Source organism: Tamandua tetradactyla, chromosome 10 (genome assembly GCF_023851605.1).
Source record: "Tamandua tetradactyla isolate mTamTet1 chromosome 10, mTamTet1.pri, whole genome shotgun sequence".
Taxonomy (NCBI): domain Eukaryota; kingdom Metazoa; phylum Chordata; class Mammalia; order Pilosa; family Myrmecophagidae; genus Tamandua; species Tamandua tetradactyla.
The window spans coordinates 92,864,397-92,887,464 of NC_135336.1; the positions used below are offsets into that span (position 1 = coordinate 92,864,397).

The following is a 23,068-nucleotide window of genomic DNA, read 5'->3' on the forward strand; positions in this document are numbered from 1 at the left end:
CAGGAAACATCAACAAGAACTTTATGTTGTAATCCATATGTGCCCACCACATGACCCATCCCAGGTTTTGTGCTCAAGATTTATCCGTATACGAGACATCCTACTCACCTGGACCCCAACGTCAGCTTTTCCACCTTCAGCTCAGCACCTGACAATATAGTTCTGAGACCAGGTTCAACCCACGCACACACAAGTTAGATTTCCAATCAAATGGAGATAGTCCCCGGATTGTTTTCTTCTCATTAAGCACTCAGGAAAAGAGACTCAAATAGTCACCCAGACAGAGCTGATTCACAGCAGTTTCTTAGAAGGGCCTAGAGCTTGCCTTATTCCTCTGCTGTTACATTTAAAATTCCAAAATATTTTTGAACATGAGGGCCTGCTTTTTCATTTTGCTCTGGACCCCACTCTGGAGACCCTATGGAGGAGGAGGACTTGTCAAGGAAAAAAGAACATGAATTGCATAGAAATAGGCAAGACAGAGATGCATAAATGCCAAGGCAAGTGGACTAGAAGAACTTAAGGGAAGGCGAGGGGGCTGACCATGAAGCTGGAGTCATGGTGTGGCAGGGAAGCCAGAGAGCATGAGTTGGTAAAGCCAACTGCCTTTGAATCCTTCGCTAAAGAACCTGGTCTTTATTCTGCAAATGATAGGGAGACCAAAGAAATGGACTGGTGCAATTGTCCTTTGGGAACAGGGGAGAGGACACTCTGGGAGAGAGGGGGATCTCAGGCTGGAAGATGAGTTCAGAAGCAATTTTAATAACATGTGTTAGGAGGAGCCGGGAACAGAGAAGGGGGAAATTTTAGAGACCTTGCAAAGTACAGATTGCTGGTACTGACAGCTAACATATGCCAGACATAATGTTCTTAGTGCTTGTGTTATTTGATTTAATGTTTCCAACAACCCTATGAGGTTGGTTGTTTATATAACATACATAGAGTAGGTTGGTATAGTACTTCTATGCATACATATATGAATGAATGAGAAAGCTGATACAGGAAGGGTAAGTAACCTCGAATAGCTAGCGAGGAGTGGATCCTGGATGCAGCAAGGCTCTGGAGATGGCAGCTTTAATCTGTAAGCCCCATTGTGTCAATGGGTGGAGGGTGGGTGAGGAAGTCATCAAGGACAGTTTGAGATCATGACACAGGTGACTGAGGAAACAGAAAGGCTGTTGACTATTCTAGGGGACCTTACGATGAGTAGCCAGTTCAGAGGACAAGATGATAAGTTCACAAAAGAAGAGAAAAGAAAAAGGTTCTGTCCTGCATTTGAGGTGGAAGGGACACTTGAAGAGCACTTTCCGACCTGGAGGTGCCCCTGGGAGAGGACCGTGTGTGCAGAACCCAAGGGTGGGTGCTGGGTGGGATGAGGTTTGCTCCCAGAGAGGGCAAGGAGACCCAGAAGTAGGGGACCCACAGTAACAGGCCTTTTCGCAAGTTTTATGGGTGTCTGCTCAAGTTGGAGATACTACAAACTCCACTACCCTCAAAAACAAAAAGCTCAACTCCCCATTCCCCCGAATCCTGCTTATGTGCTTCCATCACACTCAGGCTTCTAGAAAGGGTTCTCTATGCCCCCTGACTCGGCTGCATGCCACCTGGCCCATCCACTCCTGCATGTGCTACTGTGCTCCTCACATCCCTGTGTGCTGAGACCACTGGAGGCCTCCGGCTGACTGTATCAGTGATGCCAGCAGGTCCTAATCCTTCCTGGGCTCTGGAGCAGCTCTGGGACACCATCCAACACATGGTAGAGGGGTCTCATGAATGAAGAGAACACAGAGCAAGTCAAGAAGTCAGGGAAGCCATAACAAAATGGTATAATGAGTAAGCTTAGCTGTCCTGGTAGAGTGGAAAGAGCAACGGGCACTATCAGTCAAGGTCCCAGCAGGCCACATGGCGCTCAAAAGGGGCCATGTGAAGAGGACTCAACCAAGGGACTGTTTATGAAGGTGTGGATGGGAGTAGACATGCCACAGAGGATGTTGCAGAAACCAGGGCTAACAGCAGAGAGATGTCGCCCCACCAACCACCATCCTGCTAGGCCTGAAGGGGTCCAGAACTCAGAGAGGGAAGCTCCATGGAGAGATCTGCTGAATGCGGCTGGGTCCTTGGTTGAGGGATGTAGCACTGATAGCATATATTATCTCCTGGGTTTACCTGCCTGTGGCTCCTATTAGCCCAAGTGCCTTGAGGCCAAGAAGAGCGGCCCATTTGGCTATTCACTCCTGTTTGCCCAGCATTTAATATTCCCAATATTAAACATATCTGTTATGGGTTGAATCGTGTTCCCCCAAAAGATACGTCAAGGTCCAAGCCACCCAGTGCTTGTCTTATGTGACCTTATTTGGAAACAGGGTCTCTGTGGATGTGATCAAGTTAAGATGAGGTCATACTGGACTAGGGTAGGCCTTTAATCCAATATGACCAGTGTCTTATGAGAACAGACACAGTCACAGAGGGAAGAAAGCTACATGACAATGAAGGCAAGAGACTGAAGTGCTGCAGCTGCAAGCCACGGAACACCAAGGGTTGCTGGCCACCAGCGGAAGCTGGAAGAGGCAAGAAGGATTCTCTCCTAGAGCCTTCAGAGTGAGCATGGCCCTGCTGACACTTTGGTTTGGGACTTTTGGTCTCCAGAACTGTGGAAGAATAATTTCCATTGGTTTAAGCCATCTAGTTCATCGAAATTAACACAGCATCTGTTAAGCTCAATGAGACTCTGTTTTCCTCCCCTGTAACAAGAGGGACACAAATCTTCACCCTGTTTCTGTGAGGTCTGGATGAAGCGACTGCCCATCCAAGTTAGAGCCCACATAAATGCTAGCTCTTATCATAAGCTGTTTGAACAAAACATCTGCTGTGCTTAAGATCCCAGCGGGCCATCTGCCAGCAGAAGTCATAAGAAGTAGACTAGAACAATACCTAAAAACATGACTGTGGACAAATTGGTCCCTCTTGCAAAGCCTCAGTTTCCCCACCTGGCAATGACGATACTAGGACCTGACTCAGTGGTTTCGGTGATCAGTAAATAAAACACTGCTTCCAATGTCAGCACCCTACGAATACTACTTGTCATTTTCCTCATCAGGCCACCTGATATTAGATGGGAAAACAACACTTTTGAAAAAGACCTTCAGAACTTTGACAATTTAGAGTCTGAACTACATGTCATCTTTGATTCTGTTAAGTGAAAACAAACATATTGTATGGTACGAGCAAAACTAAAGATTAAGGCCAAAACCTTATATACAGGGGAAAAAAACAGACTGGAAGGAGAATCACCAAGAAGGTAGCAGGGGATGCCTTTGGTGGGAACTGTTTCGTTACTTTCCAAGTTTTATATTGCTTTGCAATATAAGAGTTTGTAAAATCAACTTTCTCAAAAAGTGGAACAGAATTTATGGATAGAAGATGGTTTTTGAGCAATGAGAATCTCTCAGACAAATTTTTCAAAAATGTGAAATTTTCTGTAAGTATAAGCCTAGCACCCAAATAATAAACCCTTCTTTATTAAAATTCAAATTGCCCCTGAAGCCATGACAAGTCTATCCAGGAGTAAAGTTATAGCCTTTACATTTTCTCCAGGTTCTTTGATTGCTTTGTGGATGCACAGGTTTGATCAAGAATATTTCCATTGTCTTTAGGAGCCTTTTTAATATTTGGGGCTCTTAACTAAGCAAATTCATGAGTTGAAAAAAAAGATACCATTCCTTCTCAAACAAACTAAACCATGACACTTAAAACTAGACCCATCTCCATCAAACTCCTCTCCCTCAGTCTGAAGTAAAAAAACTTAAATCTCAAGAACTCTGAGAATGGCATGTATGATTTCTCTATAAGTTTCCTGTACTGGGAATAAGCAAGTCTGAATTATGAAATATTTCTTAGAAGCCCGATGCTTTAAACCATAACTATTATTGTTTTCTCTTTTCCAAAATAATTCCATGTTCATGGTTGAAAATTTGAAAAGCACAGATAAGCCAAAACAAAGAAAATGCAATTCTCCAAGTCAATTCCTCTACCCAAGGAATACCTGTTAACCTCTAAAGAGCATCCTTCTACATGTGTACATGCCTTTCCCACTTGGTGGGATCACATAAAAACCACCCCACTAGCTATTCTTTTCCATTTACTAAGACATTTCTGAAAATTTTAACATAGTTAAGTATCATATTAAGGAGCTGCAGAGTTTTCATTTTATGGATGTACCAACTCTATTTACGATACCCCAGTGTTAAACATTTGGATTATTTCCATTTTTGACTATCATAAAACTGTTATGCTGGACACCCTTGGGACTAAATATTTGCCCATGAACATGATAGTTTCCATAGGAATTCTTGGAAGGCAACTGCTTTGTCAAAGGGCATTCAAATTATTAAGGCTTCTGATACACGCTGCCAAAATGTTACCCAGAAAAGCTATACCAATTCATGGTCCTGCCAAAATTGTAGGAGAATGCCCCAGAAACCTTACATTTTCTTGGAGCGTTAAGGACCTGTGCATGACCATATTCTTTAAGGCTAACCAGGAAGAAAGTATGTCCAGTTATAAAACCACGAGCCTCTTTGACCAGTCCTGCTGAAAACAGTCAGCAACTTAGAGTGGGCGTCTGTTTGCACTTATAAGTTTCCCCAGGAGTGAAAGAATTTATCTAGGCAAGAGTGAAGGAAACCACAGTGTGTTTTCGGGAAGAGGCCCAAGGTAATCCAGGTCTGATTTGGTTGTGACCAGATCCTTGTTGACACTGAGTGCTGGGCTGTGCACAGGATTAGTTTGTTAAGTGGATATTTCCCTGCTAGGGTGATTTTGTTTGCATCATCTCTTCCTGGCCAACTGTAGTTCAGGCTATGGGCTTCCCTCCACCCCTAATACGTGTGGCAACAAGATATTCAACCGTTTTGCTTTTTAATTTTTTGGCTACTGCGGAACACTGAAACTTAAGTTAATAGCTCTTTACAACCTCTGTTTATTGAGATAATTGGGTTAGGTGCTCTTAAGTGGAGCAGCCTTGGCAGCAGGAGGCCCTGGCACCTTTGTCTTTGGCTGAGGAGTCCAGGCCTGCCTATACTTGGCCTTGTGGTGGTTGCAGCCCATTTTGAGACCCATTGTGTGTTTTTACTCATTCTCTTTTTAAGGAAGTAGCAGATTCCCTGGAGCCAACCCAGAAAATGCAACTGCAGCAGGAAATGACAAGCTCGGCGGACATCCGGCCAGAGGAACTTTCCGAAGGCCTGCAAGTTCATGCCCAGGTCTTTGGAAGACTTGCTCTTTTCTGGTGTTAATACACAGTTTCACTGTTGTTCGTGTGGGAGTAAAGATGACCAGTCAGTTTCATTCCTGCCTTTAAGTTTCTTTTGCATTAGTTGAGATGTAAGGTCTGATGAGCCTGAGTAGCTATAAGGTCTTTTGAAAATGTCTTTGGCTCAGCAGCCCTTGAGATAAGAGTCAGATCTGGTTCTGTTAGAACCTGCACAGCAGTAAGATGCCACATTTTGAAGAAGGTCCCACAGCTGGTTTGGTCATTAAACATATGAAGACTTGCTGTTTCTTCACCTTTTGCTTGATGGTCAACCTTCGAGATGGCCCCCAGAGGCCCCTGCCTCTTAGAATTCACACCCTTGTTAAGTTTCCTCCCACAACAAGTCAGAGGGAGCCTGTGTGGCCAGGAGAAGATGGTGGACACCCAATGGCTTCCACTTGCTCTCTTGGATCATCTGCCCTGGGATGGGAGGTTGGGGAAGCCAGCTGCCATGTTGTGGGACACTCAAGGAGCCTGTGGAGACACCCAGCTGGGGAGGAAGTGAGGCCTTCTGCTAACAACCATCGCCACCGGCCAGCCACATGAGGGAGATGCCTTGGATGTCAAGCCAAGTCTGTAGGTGGGGCAACATTTGGGCCACAAGCTCCTCAGACCCCAGGAGAATGGCCCCACTAAGTTACCCCTGAATTCCTGTCCATAGGAATCATGAGATCATCAGTGTTGGCCATTGTTTCAATCCAGTAAAGTGATCAATAGCTACCATATATTCGATGCTTAGAATACGTTATGGTAACAAAACCTCCACACAAAAAAAGTGGTTGTGGTTTCAAGTCCAGGCAGTGGGCAGAAGATGGAAGTATCTTGAGGAGGGGGATAGTGAAAGCCCAACAGCCTCAAAGAGAAATCCGGCAGCTGTAATCTCTATACACCGAAGCCAAGGGCATCTTCAGGGCAGCACTTCCCGACATTGGTGGTGAATGGACAGGTGTGTCGAGAGGGCTCCCTCCTCGGGCCTCCGGGCTGCCCCCAGGCTATTGATTTGGGCACTGAGCAGCCTCCTTCCACGCAAATAAAATGTTCTGCGTGTGTGATGATAGGGGAAAAGGCTGGGAAGCACTGTCCAAGGCGAGAGTAGGTGACATACAGCTGACCACCTCACCCTCTGCCTCCCCCGGCCTCATCTTCCTGGAGACATTTCAGATGGGACCAGCTTCGGGTACCACACACTGGACCCTGAGCCAGGGCCCTCCTTCCTCCAGGCCCAGTCCTTGGAGGTCTTCCTGAGGAGATGAGACCATAACTCTTGGGAATGCCCAGCTGGAGTCCTGCTAGGAGAGGTGCTGCCACCAGGCCTCAGGCAGCTCTGAGGGTGTTTGAAGGAGGGACCAGACGCAGACTCACCTGCAGAGGCAAAGCCACCACCCAGGGGCCCTTCCACAGCCACTCAGCCCCTTTATCTTGAACTTATTCTATGTATGAACTACAAGGAATTAAAAACAGTAATCAGTCTGATAGGACACACCTAAAGTATATATTAAGGAAAAATGTGCTGTGGGGGTAAGATATTTGCAGCCATAAAAGAATGCAAAGGGTTAATCTCTTTACTCTGCAAAGAGTTCATAAAAATCAGTGAAACCTAAAGATCCCAACAGAAAACAAGGGGTAGATTCTAGAAAGACAATATGTGCAAGTGCAAATAAGGTCATTGATAATCAAAGAAATGCAAATTTTAACAGTATTGGTGGGCCATTTTATATATATTAAATTGGAAACATTAAGACATATATGCAAGGCTGCCAAAGTCACAGGGAAACTCATGGTTGTACACTGCTGTCTACACATGCAAATTGGTGCTAAAAAAATTCGGAAAGAACTTCAGTGGTACATATAAAGAACTGTCAACAAGCCCATGCCCCCTTTGGGTGATAAAACTTCTGGGGACGGATTCCAAGGAAATGACCCAGAAAAAAAAGAAGCAGCAGCTACGAGTACGCGCTCATTCTACATTATGTATAATAATATTTGAAAATCCAAAACAGTGATAAAATCCAACAACCAGGGAGCATTTACACAGAATTTCCTTAGCAAAATATCAGGGCATGGTTGTTGTTGTTAAGACAGGATCTTCTTGGCCCCAGGGGAAAATATCAGTGGTATATAGTTAAATGAAAAAAGCAGAATGCAAAAGCTTCTGCTTTAGAAGTATAATTAGGGAAGAAAGTTCTATGCCCATGGACTAAAAAAAAATCCAGAAAAATGAAAATCAGTTCATTGGGCAGGTTAAATTTGTGGCTGTATCTTTTGTCCAATTTCAGTTAAATGATACGACGGTGTTTGTGCAAAATATAACAATCAAATAAACAATAATACCCTGATGATGATTTAATAATTACTGTCAGTGCTCTCCCTCGGCACCTGGGAACTCAAGTTGCGCTCTGCAACTGTGAAAATCAAAATGGTCTGCAGAGCTTTGCCCGGGGGCTCTTTACTGCAGGGTTGCCAGAGCCTGCAGCACCTGGGCTTCTGCCGGACTTTATCTGACACCTAAGAGGAAAACAATACCCATTGTCCTCTCAGACTAGATGTCCTGCAGGGCTGAAAACCTTTCTCAGCCTTACTCAACCATCCCACCAAGCCAGGCTCTGGGGTTAAGAATCAGTAGCCCTTTCCCCTTCCACAAAGCAACATGTCTGAGCTGCAATTATAACAGCTGCAATTACAACTAGTAGCCACTGGTGCCCGTGGCCTGGATATGGCCAGAGGCATGTTTTGTTTGGCTAATGCAATGTTTTAAAAGTCGGAACATTTCACATGAAAAAAATAATAATAAATCTGGACTTCCAGCATCTCCTGAGAAGTTGGAAGTTGTGACAATGCCAGGCCCAGGTTCCCAGAGACCGCCATTCATCTACAGGGGCGAGCATCGGGGCCTCATTTAGAAGGTTTTCTTATTCATCCGTCCACCTCCAAGATTCACATGCACCACCACGTGCTGGCCACTGTTCTAGTCCTGGAAAGTCCACAGGAAAGGAGAGAAACTCGGCCCCCGCAGAGCTCAGCTTCTCCTGGGAAACAGACCCTTAACACACAAATGACCACCTCGGTGCCAGGAGAAATATCGAGCTGGGAAATGACTCAAAAGAGACTGCAGGGATGAGGCACGCTGCTACTAGGGGGATCGGGGACACCTCTCTGGGATGACATCTGAGTTGATTTCTGAAGGACGAGATGGAGCCGGCCACACAAAGATAGGGCACGAGAACATTCCAGGGCACTGAAAGAGCTTGTGCAAAGGCCCCGGGGCAGGACTGAATGTGGAGTATTTCAGGGGAAAAAGATCACTGCAGCCAGAGGAAAGTGGGAAGGACAGAGAGAGGCAGGGCTATGGCTAGAAGACTGAATTTCACTCTAATTACAATGGGCTTTGAGTAGAGAAGGGATGTGATCTTCCCCAGTATTAAGAATTAAAATCTGTCTGACTGTTGAGAGGAAAGGGACTAAGGAAGGGAAGTAAGTGGGGGAGTAGGGAGACTGGGAAGCCAGTCAGGAGGCAGCCTTGGTGGTCCAGGTAATGGACCATTGGTCCTGGGGTGTGCTGGCACCAGGAGAGGAGAAGGGAGCCAGGATCAGAGACCCACCTGGGGATGGAGCCCACAGAAAGTGTGGAGGGAGCAAAGAGGTGGTCAGTGAGCCCGAAGGTCGTGCTTTATAAGGTGGATGATAACAAAGCTGGTATGTGTGTGTGTGTGTGTGTGTGTGTTTGTCAGGGGGCTCTGGGGAGGGTACACACCAAGTGCAGGTTAAAACCTAAATGTACAATTCCTGGACCAAGGAGTGAGTGATTTCTTAGCACTCAGATTTAGACGATGTATCAGCCTGGGGCACCCAGTGATCTGCAGTTAAGCACACACCAATTTAGCCCTAATTTCCGTGGGAGGCTGAGGGTAGGGGATGAAGTGGATGCTCTGTATGGGGGCCTTTTGATTTTTCCTTTGAGCTGCTCCAGCATTTGAGCAGTCCTTTGTGAATGCAGCAAACCCACACGTGCAAAAAGGCCATGTAGAGAGGCACGCCAAGGGTGGAAGGAGGAGGGAAGAAGGCGAGCAGATTGTCTTTGCCAGCATCAAGCTTTGCAACCTACAGAGCTAGGCAAGGGACCTCCGGCCTTCCTTTCACAAGCCATTCATGTGTCCACCAGGGTTATGGTGGTGCCCAGCCGGCTGACCTGAGGATGCCTCCAACTCTCTCGGGCAACCTGTCTTTGGGCCATGGCATTGGCTAACATTTCCTTTGGCTGATGACTTTTCCCTTTTTAAACCCAAGTCCCAAGCAATTCACTAGGCACAGAAGGCAGCAAATGACTGAGTGCAAATAATTCAGCCTATGGATTCTCTTGCTTAACAGTCTGACTTCTTCTGCTCAGAAGAACAGCCGAAACAGACTTTTCTTATCACTACCTCCCAACACTTGTGGCTACGTTAGATTTAGTGAGCCCAAGAAGTAGGGTGCACCTCCCCAATATTAGGAAATAGAATTCCTTTTTGCAGAAAGATGTCAGATCACAAAGGGTCATCTTATCTAGCTAAGGAGTCTGGATAAGAAGTGAGCTTCTGCAGGATGTTAGGATGGGCAGAGACCAGAACTACTTTTTAGAAAAATGCCTCTGCCCCACCCACCCCCAGGGGGGAGAGAAGCAAGTTGCACATAGGAAGACCCTGCAATGGTCCAGTCGGGGGTTCCTATACCTAACGCAGTAGCAGGGAGAAGGGGGCAGCGGTGGAGACGTTTAAGAAATGTAGCAGCTCTCGTCCATAAATTCACTCAGGTGTTATGAGGGGTTGGATGTAGTTTTGGGGACCCACAGGTCACCAGCCGAGGAACTGGACAGAGAAGTCCCGGTCAGCACAGACAAAGGGGACCCAGCCTAGGGGGCTGCGTTTGGCCCACTTGGCAGCCCTAATTATCTTGGGCCTGCCTTTGAGGTCCCCCAGGGCTGGGTTTCCATGGACCCTCTGCTGGCCTTGACAGAAAGGCCTTCTAGATCGCTGGGGGGGCGGGGCCTTCAGTGGTTCCCACCCCTTGTCAGCTGTTCATTAGTTCTCGGCCGAGTCTTCCCTGAAATCATGCCCGTGCAAGTTAGGGCACCTTATAGTCACTTTATTTTTTCAGGTCCAAGAGATTATTGACGCATGGATTTCTTCTTTTTAAATTAACATTCAATTTCACTCATGACATATAAATAAACTGTAGCTACTTAATGTTTAAGGAGTCTAATCAGTAAAGTACAGTTTCTTTGGCCATCTCACAGCAGCAGCGTCTGTCCTCTCTGACCCCATGGCAGGTGGAGATCTAGGCGTCTCACCACCACAGGTTGAGGTATGTTATGAATTGAATTGTGTCCCCCCAAAAGATATGCTGAAGTCTTACTCTCCAGAATCTTCTTTGGAAATAAGGCCCTTACAGATGGAATCTGGAAAATTAAGATGAGTTCCTCCTGGAGGAAGTTGGGTCCTCAATCCGACACGGATGGTGTATGGACACAGAGAGGCAGACAGAGTGAGAATACCAGAAGAGAGTTTCTTCTGGCCACTGCCAGAAGCCAGGAGAGAGGCATGGGACAGGTCCTTCCCGTGAGCCCTCAGAGGGAGCACAGCCTGCTTGAATTTGAACTTCGGGCCTCCAGAACCAAGAGACATAAGTTTCTGGGGTTTGAAGCCACCCAGATTGTGGGGTTTTGTGACAGTGGTTGCAGGATGCTCAGATAGGGCAATTTGGAGGTGGTGTTACCAGGCCCGTATCCTGGCCATCCTCTCTTAGCTCCACACTGCAGCCTTCTAAGATCTTTCTGAGCTCCCCTGCACAGTGAGTCCTGGCTGTGGCCGGCCCCAGGACTTTTGACCTGGCTCTTCTCTTGACCTGGACACTCTTGCTCAGGCATCCGAGGCTCACTCCCTGACCTCAAGTCTCTACTCATTGTATCCATTACTTTGTCAATCAGCATCTCCCTGCAAAACACCCCTGGGGCTTCCCATCTCTCTTCCACAGTGTGCTTTTCTCCTCGGCACTTATCTACTGCACCCAACAGACAAGCACATGTTAACTTGCTCACTATCTGTTTTCTCACTGCCTCCCCCATACACTGCAGGGAAATCAGCAGTCTGAGGGTGCAGACTCTGTCTCAGCCCCCGATGACCCCTTCCCCCCACTTCTAGAACAGCGCCAGCATACAGCAGGCGCTCATGATGACTTGGGGTGGAAAGACAGTACGACTGAGGGACTTGGGAATGTGGGGTAAAACGAGGCCTGACCTTGGCAAGGACATCCCTCCCCTACACTCAACTTGCCCCTTTGAGCCTCATGGAAACCCCGCAAAAACACCTACCAAAGGGGGGCAGGGGCTCTGCTTCCGAGGAGCAGACGGCTGTCTCCTGGGCCCGCCGGCCGTATGTGGCGGAGTAGATGTTGAGATACTTGGATTCGTGGCAGTGCAGCTTCAGTTCCTCGTCTTCACATGCGGTTTTGTTTTTTAATTCATCTAAAGAAGAAGCAACAGTCAGTGGCACCATCAGTTTCCCTTGGAAGGAATCTGCGAGCACCACCCAGTCCCCTGCCCCCCAAACCCAGGGACCGCACCCCGAGTGGGTGAAGGTGGGGACGGCCTGGCTGCTTGTGGGTCTCAGACACTGGAAATTAATGCATTTAACACTCAAAACCGCCCTCTGTGATCTCCCATTTCATATCCGCTGTCCACTGTGCTTTTATGGATTTTTTTAAACTGTAGGGATAATTGATATATTCTGGATGCTACCTTTTCTCATGAATAATCAGTCACTTACTTAAACTTTTCAAAACAAAAGCAAAACAAGATATAAAGTAGACCACGGTCACTTATTTTCCTGTGCTCCACCCCGCAACAACTTTTTGTAAAGAAAGTGATGGACAAAATGCTTGTGCCCCTCTATCCCCCCATGTCCTGGTTTTTCTTACTTTGAAGTAGCAGCCACCTAGCAAGCAAGCTCATCCTCCCACCAAGCAAGCCCTGGAGTTTACAACCAATAAGACTCAGTCACACGGGTCACTCAGGTTGTCGCTGGTTGGCCTGGGCTGGTGGGAGAAGACTGCAGAGAGGGAAGGACAACTAGGGCACTGGCACCTTCTACTTTTCCCCCCTCGCTCAAGGTTTGTTCCACATTATTTTCCTGGATTGGAGGTGCAAGGTGGATCTCAGGTTTCTGATAGACCTCAAGCCAAGGTTCTTTGATCTGAGTTTTCAGACCCTTTAGTGGGTCAGGCCACCCATTTAGTGAGTTGTGTCTGGAAGTTTCAAAAAATTAAAGAATGGAGCAGTTTGGAAAACACTGAAATGCATAGCACAAAGACAGGATAAACTCATTTTTTAATTTAAAAAAAGCTTCAATTGTGTATATATGTGTATCAAGTCAAAATGTAAAATGTTTTTCTTAATATGGTTTGCATAGTGAGCCTTAAGCCTTGCAGAGAGACGAGTGATAGGGCTTTGGCTTCCTGGAATAAATGATGCATAAACGCCAAGCCCAAAACATGAAAGAAAATAATCTCCAAAAATAAACACCACTTTTCTGTAACTTGCAAATTCCCAAGATTTTCTACAAAGCAGAGGCAGCTGTAAGGCCAAACCTTGGGGCTGCAGAAAAGCAAGCTTTCTTTTTAGGATATCAAGATTACAATCAGCTCTGGAACTGGTAAACTCTTGGCATTGATCTTTAATACATGATGATGGGAACCTCTAAGAATAATGAAAGTTTGCTGAGCAGAAACCAGGTTCCAGATGCTCAGAAACTCCCCATCCTCTGTCTTATTTTAACCTGCATGAGGCAAATTAGAGTGGGGAGTGAGCAAAATGTTTAGAATGGCCTTTATGTGAGCTGGAATTTTAATATAACAGCTTAAACTTGGAGTCGAGGAAAGTTTTGTTCTCTTTTTCTAAATACAAAGAACGCTAAGCATGACCCTGATGTCGGAGAGTTTAATTCTTTTGGGTGAAGTCATATACACAGTGGCATAGTCTTTTCATTACTGTTTATTAATAGATGCTAAATCTGAGCAAAACCGAAATTTTGCCCGAGTTCAAAGGCACAGGGTTTGGCAGAAACAAGGCCACAGGTAGACCCACCAAAAGATCTGAAACACACTTCCAAATGGGAAATGACCGAAAAATGCAAAGAATGTCTTTCCGTGGCAGAGCTAGCCAAAAAGGGAGGGCAGGGAGGCAGGACAAAAAGCAACCTTTATCTCAGTGAACTGGAGAGACTTTTTTTTCTCTTTTTAACAGGAATGGTTTCTTTTCTTCCTTTTCTTTTTTTAAACTTTGAATCAGAATTTTAAAAAATTAGAAGAGTTTTTAAGGCACGTTATGAAATGCATTTATTAGCCACAGCCTTTGGACAGATGAAATCCTTTTATTAAAGGTAGCCTAGGTGCTGGCAAAACTAACCCAGAGAAATCGAACACCCGGCATGTAAGGTCTGCAGATTCCAGCTGCCAGGTTGCCTGAGATTTTGTCCTCAGATTATGGGCCAATCATCTCCTGGAAAGGAGGGGGCCTGTGAGTGTCTCGTTACTCCCTTGGGGTGACTTGTGTTATGTTGAGTCACTTGGAGCCTTGGGAATGTGCTAACTCATTTCTGGATTTCAAACCCAGAGCGACTCACATAGCTGCTGCTTTTCTCAGGGGACAAACATTTGTCTTAGAGCTGGGTCAGAGCTCGTGATGGGTGTCAGGCTGGAAAGGGGGTCAGGATCCTCCTCTGGGTTTAGATGGGAAGAGCAGAAGGAACCCGGGAGAAGGTGGGACCTGACCGCGTAAAAGGAAAACAAACAAGCAAAATTCCCCCTCCTAATTCTACCAATTAGAAAGTTAGGTGGGCTGCTCATTCCAGGCTTTTACAATGTGTATATGCATTTGCCCAGCAGCAGTGGCACTTCAAAGACGGGCAGTGATGGGAGTATTTGATTACTGATGTTGTTTACAACTGCCAGTGGGTGGTAATATTAAAACACAGAAACACACGTTTTGATTGTGTTTAAAATTCAGTACAGACAATGCGCCATGCCGTTGCCTGCTCCCAGCACCGCCCATAAGCACCTGGCTCTGCTGCCTCCATCCATCACTGCTTTTCAGCCATTCACACCTTTAGTGAGAATTATTTTAATCGGCAAAGATGGTTAGCTTCATTTCCACCAGCAGGTTAAAGTAGTTCTCACAGTTGCTTTCTGGTTACTCAGGATTTGATCTGGCTACTCCCTCCATGTTTGGGAACCTCGAGCTTTCCCAGTGACTTGGAAAGCACCTGGCCCATGCCGGGTGTTTATTTGTCCCATAAATACACTCTGAGCACCCATTGTTCTGGGGTTACAACAGTAAACACGAAAGAGCCTCTGTCCTCAGGATGCTGGCATTCTGCTGGGCTGGGGGAACCAACGGGCAAGGAACAGGTAAACAAGGTGAGTTTAGATGGTGGCAGCTGTTGTGAAGAAAATAAAATGGGATGATGCAATAGGATGGCGGGCAGAGAAGACACCTACTTTGGACTTCTTTGGACAGAGAAGGCCTTTCCAGGAAGGTGCTATTTGGGTCAAAACCTAAGGAATGAGAAGGAACCGGCTATGTGAAAAGCGCAGCTGGAAACTGCACGGGAGGTGGGGTGAGAACCAGCCAGGATGGAACCTGCATTCAGGAAGCCTCTGTGAGACGTGAGGTCCCTTCCTATCCGGCATGCGGCTCCACGCCCGTGTCCAGGAGGTGCTCAATAAGTGCCGGTTGAAATGAAATTAGTAAACAGGGCAAACCACATGCTGTAGAGACAAGGCTGTGGCTTAGTGCTGACTATTCAAGGTTCTGCCAATGCTGAAAGGAACCCTTTGCTTCTTTTAGAGACTGCTTTATCCCAACTTTTTATTGTGGGAAATTTCAAATACATAGGAAGTATGAGAGAACATTAATTCTCCCACCTCGATTCTTCAATCGTTAGCATTTTGAATGAGGACCACTTTAAAAAAAGGTTATCTTTTTAACCATGGAAGGAGGGGTCTGGGAGGGTGAAAGAGAAAAAGAAGGCAAAGCTAAAGGCATTCGAGAACATAGCTATTTTTGAGATTCAGTCTTGGAGGGATGAGACTAGGAAAACAGGGATCCTGAGGTGATTTTTCTAAGTCTGGTGGAGTGAGGTAGGAGCCAATGAGAATGCCAGAGGAGGCTCACAAAGGGAGGGCAGGCTGCTTGCAAAGCTCGGACCTGCTTGTGGGTGTGTGTAATCTGTGTTCATGTGAATGAGTGTATGTGTGTATGCGTGTCTGAGTGTGCTTGAGTGTGTTTGATGAGGCATATGGGTGTGACAGTTTATATGTGTGCGACTGTCCAGGTATATGTGAGTGTGTGATCATATATGTGAGTGTGTGTGTATGTGCATGCATGTTTTTATGTTGTCAATGGGATGAGGAAGTGTGTGACAGTATGTGTATGGGAGTGTATGTATGTGCATGCATGTAATAGCATGTATATGTGTGACAGTATGCTTGTGTATATGTGTGATAGTGTGTATGTGTGTGATAGTGTGTATGTGTGACGGTGTGTATGTTCAAGCGAACATCTATGTGCATTGCGAGTGTGACAGTGTGTATATGTGTGTATGTGTGAGTATGATACCATGTGTGTGTGCAAGTGTGCACATGGGCACAAGTATTGTGTATATGCATTATACTCGTGTGTGCGATAGTGTGTATGTGCAAGCGTCTATATGTGTACATTGCGGGTCTATGATTGCATGTGTGTGAGAGTGTGTGTGTGTGTGTGTGTGTGCACTGTATTGGGGCAGAGTCACAGGGGCAGTCCCAAGGCATCTGGGAGGGAAAGGCCTTGGGACAGAGCAAGCAGGGGCCTCTCCTTCACTGCGCACTTGCGTTAAGGCCCCGCATGGACTCAGGGCCTGGCCCTCCTCGGGCACCTGAGCTGCCAGAGGCAGGATCCACAGGGGACTAAACGCAAAAAAATGAGAACTGCTTCAGGGCGCAGTGGGAGTTTTAAGGCATTCTCAACCTTTACGTTTTTGGTTAAATATTATGGGTTTTTTTCAAGAAATTTTTCCGAGGCTTCCCGGGAAGCTCTAATTCTGCAATTCCTACAGTGCCTCGTCAGCAGACCTCTCTCCTCCTGGAAGTGGGGCCCACTTACTGAAGAGCAATTATTTTTTTGAGTTCTATTGTCATGTTTGCAGAGGGTTAATCACTCACAAAGCTTGTGTGCAATAGATATGGCAAAAGACAACAGGGAAAAGCACAGGACCCAAGATAGAAGAGATCTAGCCATGCCCTCTTTTTTTTTCTCCTTGGGAACAAACCCTGGAGATGAAAGTGGGAAGAAGCCAGTTCAGGAAGGTCTGAAATGGTGGGCTCAATTGGCAAATTGGGCTGCTGGCTCTGCTGTAAAAGCAAGCAGCCCTTCACCTGGGGTTAGCCTCATAAGATTTCCTCCAAAAAAGAGAATTAGTTCCTCATTTGAGGAAAAATAAAACACAATTTAGTCTCTTGCCACCCTTGGTATTTTTAGCATTTGTACAACTGAGTTTTACAGATTGGGAAGGGATTTTTAAATTTGAGATATTTGTAAGAATGCACCTGTGCACACAAACACAAATAAAAAGGGGATGGGATGAAAGGAACAAAAAAGAAAAAGGGGGATGGGATGGACCCTGGTATTCTTATTAAAACAACTTTCAAAACTGAACTAACATCAGTTGCTTTTACACAAGCTTCAGGTAGACTTGGCTACCTATTATAACCTGTCAACTCCCCACCCAGGACCATTCCAGCCAATCCTAAAGAACACCAAGGACAATATATAAGATTCCACAAGGGAATTACTTGCCAGAAACCTACAGCCTCCAGATGGGTCCCTGGTCCAGATAAATCCTGAAACCTAGCCCAGCCTCTCCAGAACATCAGATAGTTCCATCTCCCTACCCCATGTTAGTGACAGACCCTTCCAATAGCAAAAATTTAGAATTGCCATAGCCCAAACAACCCCAATGAAAGGTATGGAAAGATCAAAGGTGATGGTGGAATTATACATAGAAGATATGACTTAATAAATGAATATGAATGCTGAATCATTAAATTGATCTCTTTTAGTCTCCAGTATTTTACAGCAGCTAGAAGTAAAAACCTAAAATCATGAAATTGTAACCCATGTCAAAGTCTGAAATGCATTCTACAACTAATTGTGGTGCTGTGCTTTGAAATTTATAGCATTTTTGTATATATGTTATTGTTCACAAAAAAAGAAGGAAAAAATGTCGATTGTGATGATAAAGTATTTAAGTCCACTAGCCTCCTATATTCTGGAGCAGCTAGAAGGAAAAATATGAAAGGATCGTATGGTAGCCCATGACAAACTCAGGGATCTCTCTTGTAACCACTCATTGAAGAGTGCTTTGAAAACTATTGCTTTTTTATTTCTTTGCTTTGTATCTATGTTATACTACACAATTAAAAAAAAAAATTCCAAACAATAGCTACTGTGTAAAAAAACTGAACTAACGCCAAGAGGAAGAGAATTTTCATCAGGCCTGTGAATGAAACTGGAAACCCACACCCCAAAGTATACTGTCTGCCCCCCCATCCCCCATAAGTTACTTACTAGGTTGGCATTTAAAGGAGACCAGGAGGTATTTACTGCTTCCTGGGCAGAGGTCAGGTCCAAAAACGCGGCTATTGACCAGGAAGTGGCAGGCCCGCTGGTTCTGGCACTCATCCAGCACCTTCTAAAATGAGGGGGTAGAAAAGGGATAGACTTTGAAAACTGCACATGATTCTGCGAAACCTCAACCCTGGGCTGCTCTGGGTTCTGAAGAGAAAGGGGCACCATCCCACCTGGCCCAAAGCTCTCACAGAAGGTATTGCCATGAATCTGGGCTGCTTCTAAGACCGAAGCACACAGGAGGGCGTGGGGGCTGGCTCCCTGGCTCCCTGCTCCTTCCCAAAGGAAGAAACCTCTACGGGTGCCAGGTCCCCGTCAGCAAACCCCCGACGGCGCTCCGCTGGCACCACTGCTGGGATTTCTGGCAAAAGCTCTGCGTCGTGGAGGCCCCAGGAGACACGAGCAAGATCAGAGGATCCTAGAGTGTCAGACTGAAGGGATTTCAGGACCCCGCTTGAGGAGAGGGCCCCACGCTTTTTTTTAAAGCTGAGAGAGCTGTGGAAGGCAGAAATCATCACCATGGCGCCTCATCCTTAGAAGCAGCACTCAACAGGCCTCAGAGCAGCTCGGCATTTGGGGGAAGCCTTGGAAACCTAAACCCTTTCTGGAGTTTTCTCTTTTGGCCCATGACACAGGCTGAAAAATAAATATTAAAAGGCTGACTCCCACCCTCACCCTACGGGATGGTATAGGCCCACCTCCCTCCTTGTGGAGTAATTTTCTTAGTTGAAATACTCAGACTCTAAAGCATGTGGTTCAAAAGTTTTCTTTCAGGTAGGAATGTAAAATGGCACCACTGCTGTGGAAGACAGTTAGGCATTTCCTCAAAAAGTCAAATATAAAACTACCATATGGCCTGGTAATCTGAATTCTAGGTGTACACCCAAAAGGACTGAAAGGAGGGACTCAGACAGGTATCTGTACACCAATGTTCACAGCAGCAGCATCCACAACAGCCCAAAGGGGGAAGCAACCCACACAGCCAGCAATAGATCAATGGAAAAACAAAATATGCGATACCCATGCAATGGGTTATTTTTTGGCCGTAAAAAAGGTATGAAGTTCCTGGCACAACGTGGGTGAACAGGATGCATTACATTGAGTGAAATAAGGCAGAAACAAAAGGGCAAATATATCACTTCATGGCTATGAAATAACTAGAATAAGCAAAGTCACGAAGACAGTAGATTACAGGTTACTTGGGGATGGGTGGGGAGGGGGCAATGGGGAATTCATGCTTAATGAGTGAGAGTTTCTGCTTGGGGTGATGGAAAAATTTTGGCAATGGGTGGCGGTGATGACAGCACAACATTGTGAATGCAATTAATCCCACTGAACTGTAAACTCGAAAGTGTTTAAATTGGTAAACTTTATATTGTATATCTGTTACCACAATATGAAATTTAAAAAAAAAAGCTTCCCTTCAATTCTCTCTCTCTCTTCTGACTTTCTCCATTCAACTCTCATTTGTTAATGAACTGCTCTGTGGAAGCCCATGGAAGAACCTACCCGGGAGCACGGAAAGGCCCAGCATTTTGCTGCAGTTCTTTGCTCCAGATTCCCAAACAGAACACGCCCTGCCCAGGATAGACAGAGGGCCTGGACTTGGTTCTGGTAAAAAGGGCACAAGAACAAAACTTTATCAAGAATCTAGTCATTAATGAATTCAGCTCAGATTCACGGGCCCTCCTGAAGCACGCTGTGGAGTTGCAACATTCTCAGTGGACCCGCCAGAACACCTCTGTGCAGGGGGTGTCACCTGCCTCCTGCCCCCAGGTGGATCTGTGCCCAATCAGTAAAAATGCCCGGAAACCCTGCAAAGCCCCAGGAGGCATGGCTTTCAGCTGTCACTGGAAGGTCCCGTGCAGCACAACTGCACAATGGGCCTCAAGGCAGGGCTGTTTCTAAACTGCAGGAGGAGCTGGAAAATGCAGGGAGGGGGACGTCCTGCTGACACCCAGCCCCAAGCCCGGACAACTGAGGGACTCCTGTGGGACACCAACCCGCTGTCTGTCTCCACTAAGCAATTGCCCTTGCCTTGCTCTCAGCCACAGTTTGAAAGACATAATGGAAAAGATCTCTTGATCTCCAGATGAAAGAGTAGGGTATGGGATGTTTCTGGCAAACAAACCTTCCAAACAACACCAGAGTTATGTTCACAGTTGGGAACTTGCCAGCCTGGTTATGGGAACATCTCCTTCCCTCAGGCGTGGCTGGCAGAGGCATGAGGGTGGTGCCATGTGTTGAGTTTCCAGGGTGCCAGGCGTTCATACTTCCACAATGCGGGTACTTCCATCCTTGTGGCGCTCGCCCAACATTCTTTCTGTTTTGATTTGGTTTTCTTTTATTTTGTTCTTTATCTGCCTACGAGGGCAGCAGACAGCCTGGGTGCCAGGGTCTTGGGTATCTTGGGATGAGGAATTGGGGAGACCATATGACTTTAGGGGTGGCCCCAAAAGGGAATGACTGGGGATAGGGTGGGGTATACAAGGAAAGTAACTGCCACCTTCCAGAAGAAACATATCGTCTCTCCATGGAGTAAGAGAACCCCACTGAAGAGGTTAATCTAAGCAATGCTTTTAGGCTACTCAGCTGGTGGTTTTGGCAATAACATATCTACTTGGAGCCTACGATGCTCGCATAGGAGCAGTAAACGATACAAGAAATAGAAATGTCATCCTACTGTGCTTTGTTTTTTTTAATTTTTAATTTTGAAATAATTTCAAACACCAAAGATTCACAAAAACAATAGAAACAATACTTAGAACTTTAATGTGCCCCACCAGAAACCCAAATTTACCAACTATTAGCCTTTTTCCACATTTATCATATCTATCTATCTATCCAGCTAGCTAGCTATCATCTATCCATCTTCTAAGCATTTGAGAGTTGGTTGCATGTATCATGCTACTCTTACACTTAGTACTTCCATGTACATTTTCTGAGAACAAGGACACTAATTTATGTAACCACCTAAATACAGCTATCCATTTGTTTAAGAAATTTAACATTATTTCAAAGCATACAGTCCATACTCCATTTTTTTTTTCAATTGTTCCAATGATATCTTTTGGGCATTTTCTTTCCCTAATTAGATCCAGTCTAGGATCAAATATTACATTTAATTGTCACTGTCTCTTTAGTCTCTCTCTCTCTTTTTAATTGTAGCAACATAAAGTTTCCCATCTCAACCACTCCCAAGCACACAATTCAGTGGCATTAATCATATTCACGATGTGCTACCATCACCAAAACTTTTCCTTCACCCAAAATGGAAATTCTGCACTCATTAAGCAGTAACTCTCCATTTCCCCATACCCCTAACCCTGCTAATATATACTCTACTTTCTGTCTGTAAGAATATATAAATTCTAACTATTCCATATAAGCAAGATCCCATAGAATATTTGTCCTTTTATGTCTGGCTTATTTCATTCACTGTGATGTCTTCAAGTTGCATCTGTGTTGTAGCATGTTTCAAAACTTCATTCCTTTATATGGCTGCATAATATTCCATTGTGTGTACAGACCACATTTTGTTTATCCACTCATTTATTGATGGATATTTGTGTTGCTTCCACCTTTTAGCTATTGTGAACAATACTATTATGAACATTAGTGTACAAACATCTGTCCTAGTCCCTGCTTTCAGTTCTTTTGGGTATATGCCTAGAAGTATGTTTAGTGCCATGCTTATGTTTTGAAGGAACCATCAGACTGTTTTCCACAGCAGTTGCACCATTTTACATTCCCATGAACAATGTACCTGCTTTGCCGATTCCTTGCCAGCCCTTGCTATTTTCCATTTAAAAAAAAATAATAGTCATTCTAGTGGATGTGAGATGGTTTCTCATTGTGGTGTTGATTTGCCCTTCCCTAACGGCTAATGATGTTGAACATCTTTTCATGAGCTTATTAGACATTTGTATATCTTCTTTGGAGAAATATCTATCCAAGTCCTTTCCCCGTTTTTTAATTCTGTTGTATTTTTGAGTTACAGAAGTTCTTTACATATTCTGGATAAAACCTTTATCAGATGCATGGTTTCCAAATATTTTCTCCTATTCTATAGGTTATCTTTTCACTTTCTTGGTAATGTCCTTTGATATACAAAAGTTTTAAATTGTGATGAAATCCAATTCATCTATTTTTTCTTTTGTTTTTCATGCTTTGGCTATAGAGATTAAGAATCCATTGCTGATGCAAGGTCCTGAAGATATTTCCCTAGGTTTTCTTCTAAGTGTTTTACAGTTTTAGCTCATATTTATGTTAGCCACTCATTTTTGAGCTGATTTTTTTTATATATTGTGAGGTAGGGGTCTGCTTTAATTCTTTAAGTTCCCTTTGTAAAGGGAATTGTTTTCTTGATTTCCGTTTCAGATTGTTCATTGTTGATATATAGAAACACTAATGATTCTTACATGTTGTTCTCGTACCCTGCCACTTTGCTGAACGCATTAATTAGATTCAGTAGCTTTCTTGTAGATTATTTGGGATCTTCTATATATAGGATTGTGTCATCTGTGAAAAGGGATAGTTTTATTTCTTCCTTTCCAATTTGGAGGCCTCATATTGTTTTTGCTTCTGGTCTTTAGGCCTTAGGGAGAGCTGTATAACATTGAGGCTAATTCTCTTTTTCCTTAATTATCCTAGTAAATTTGTCTTTATTCACATTTCCTATGGCTGACAAAATCAGACTGACTTCATGATTTGCCACTTGTTCTAACCACCCTACTTCAATGTATTCATTTGGAAACTTGGGAGACAGGGAAAAATGCAAGGCCCAGTGATCTGGTAATCCAGAACAACTAGATATTGAAGATAAGGGGTTGAAGAGAATGAACAGAGGTTTCTTGGAGAAGTGAAAGCTACAAGTAGTCTAAAACCATCATTGAAATCCTGACTCCCTCCTGTATTAAATTTCCCCCTACATATGTCAATCAAAAAAAGAGAATGACTTAGGGTCTCCCTTTCACCCCAATTCCTGATACTCTCCAGTAGAAGGACCGATCAGTAGAGGCTGTCCCCAAATAGCTCCCAAGGAGAATGATATGATTATTTAC

General features: G+C 44.9%; 1 protein-coding gene across 6 annotated transcripts in view; it reads right to left on the minus strand.

Moving 5' to 3' along the window:
* EVA1C (eva-1 homolog C) overlaps positions 1 to 23,068 on the minus strand; it is a 77,615-nt gene that overhangs the window by 20,044 nt on the left and 34,503 nt on the right. For 3 of the 6 annotated variants that reach the window (XM_077118856.1, XM_077118855.1, XM_077118854.1), the window contains exons 3-5: positions 19,515 to 19,616; positions 17,946 to 18,069; positions 11,655 to 11,807 (exon numbers count right to left, since the gene is read on the minus strand). In XM_077118856.1, the coding sequence (XP_076974971.1) occupies positions 11,655 to 11,807; positions 17,946 to 18,069; positions 19,515 to 19,616 (379 nt within the window). The remainder of the gene's footprint in view (positions 1 to 11,654; positions 11,808 to 17,945; positions 18,070 to 19,514; positions 19,617 to 23,068) is intronic. The other 3 variants (XM_077118859.1, XM_077118858.1, XM_077118857.1) reach the window with 1 other exon arrangement.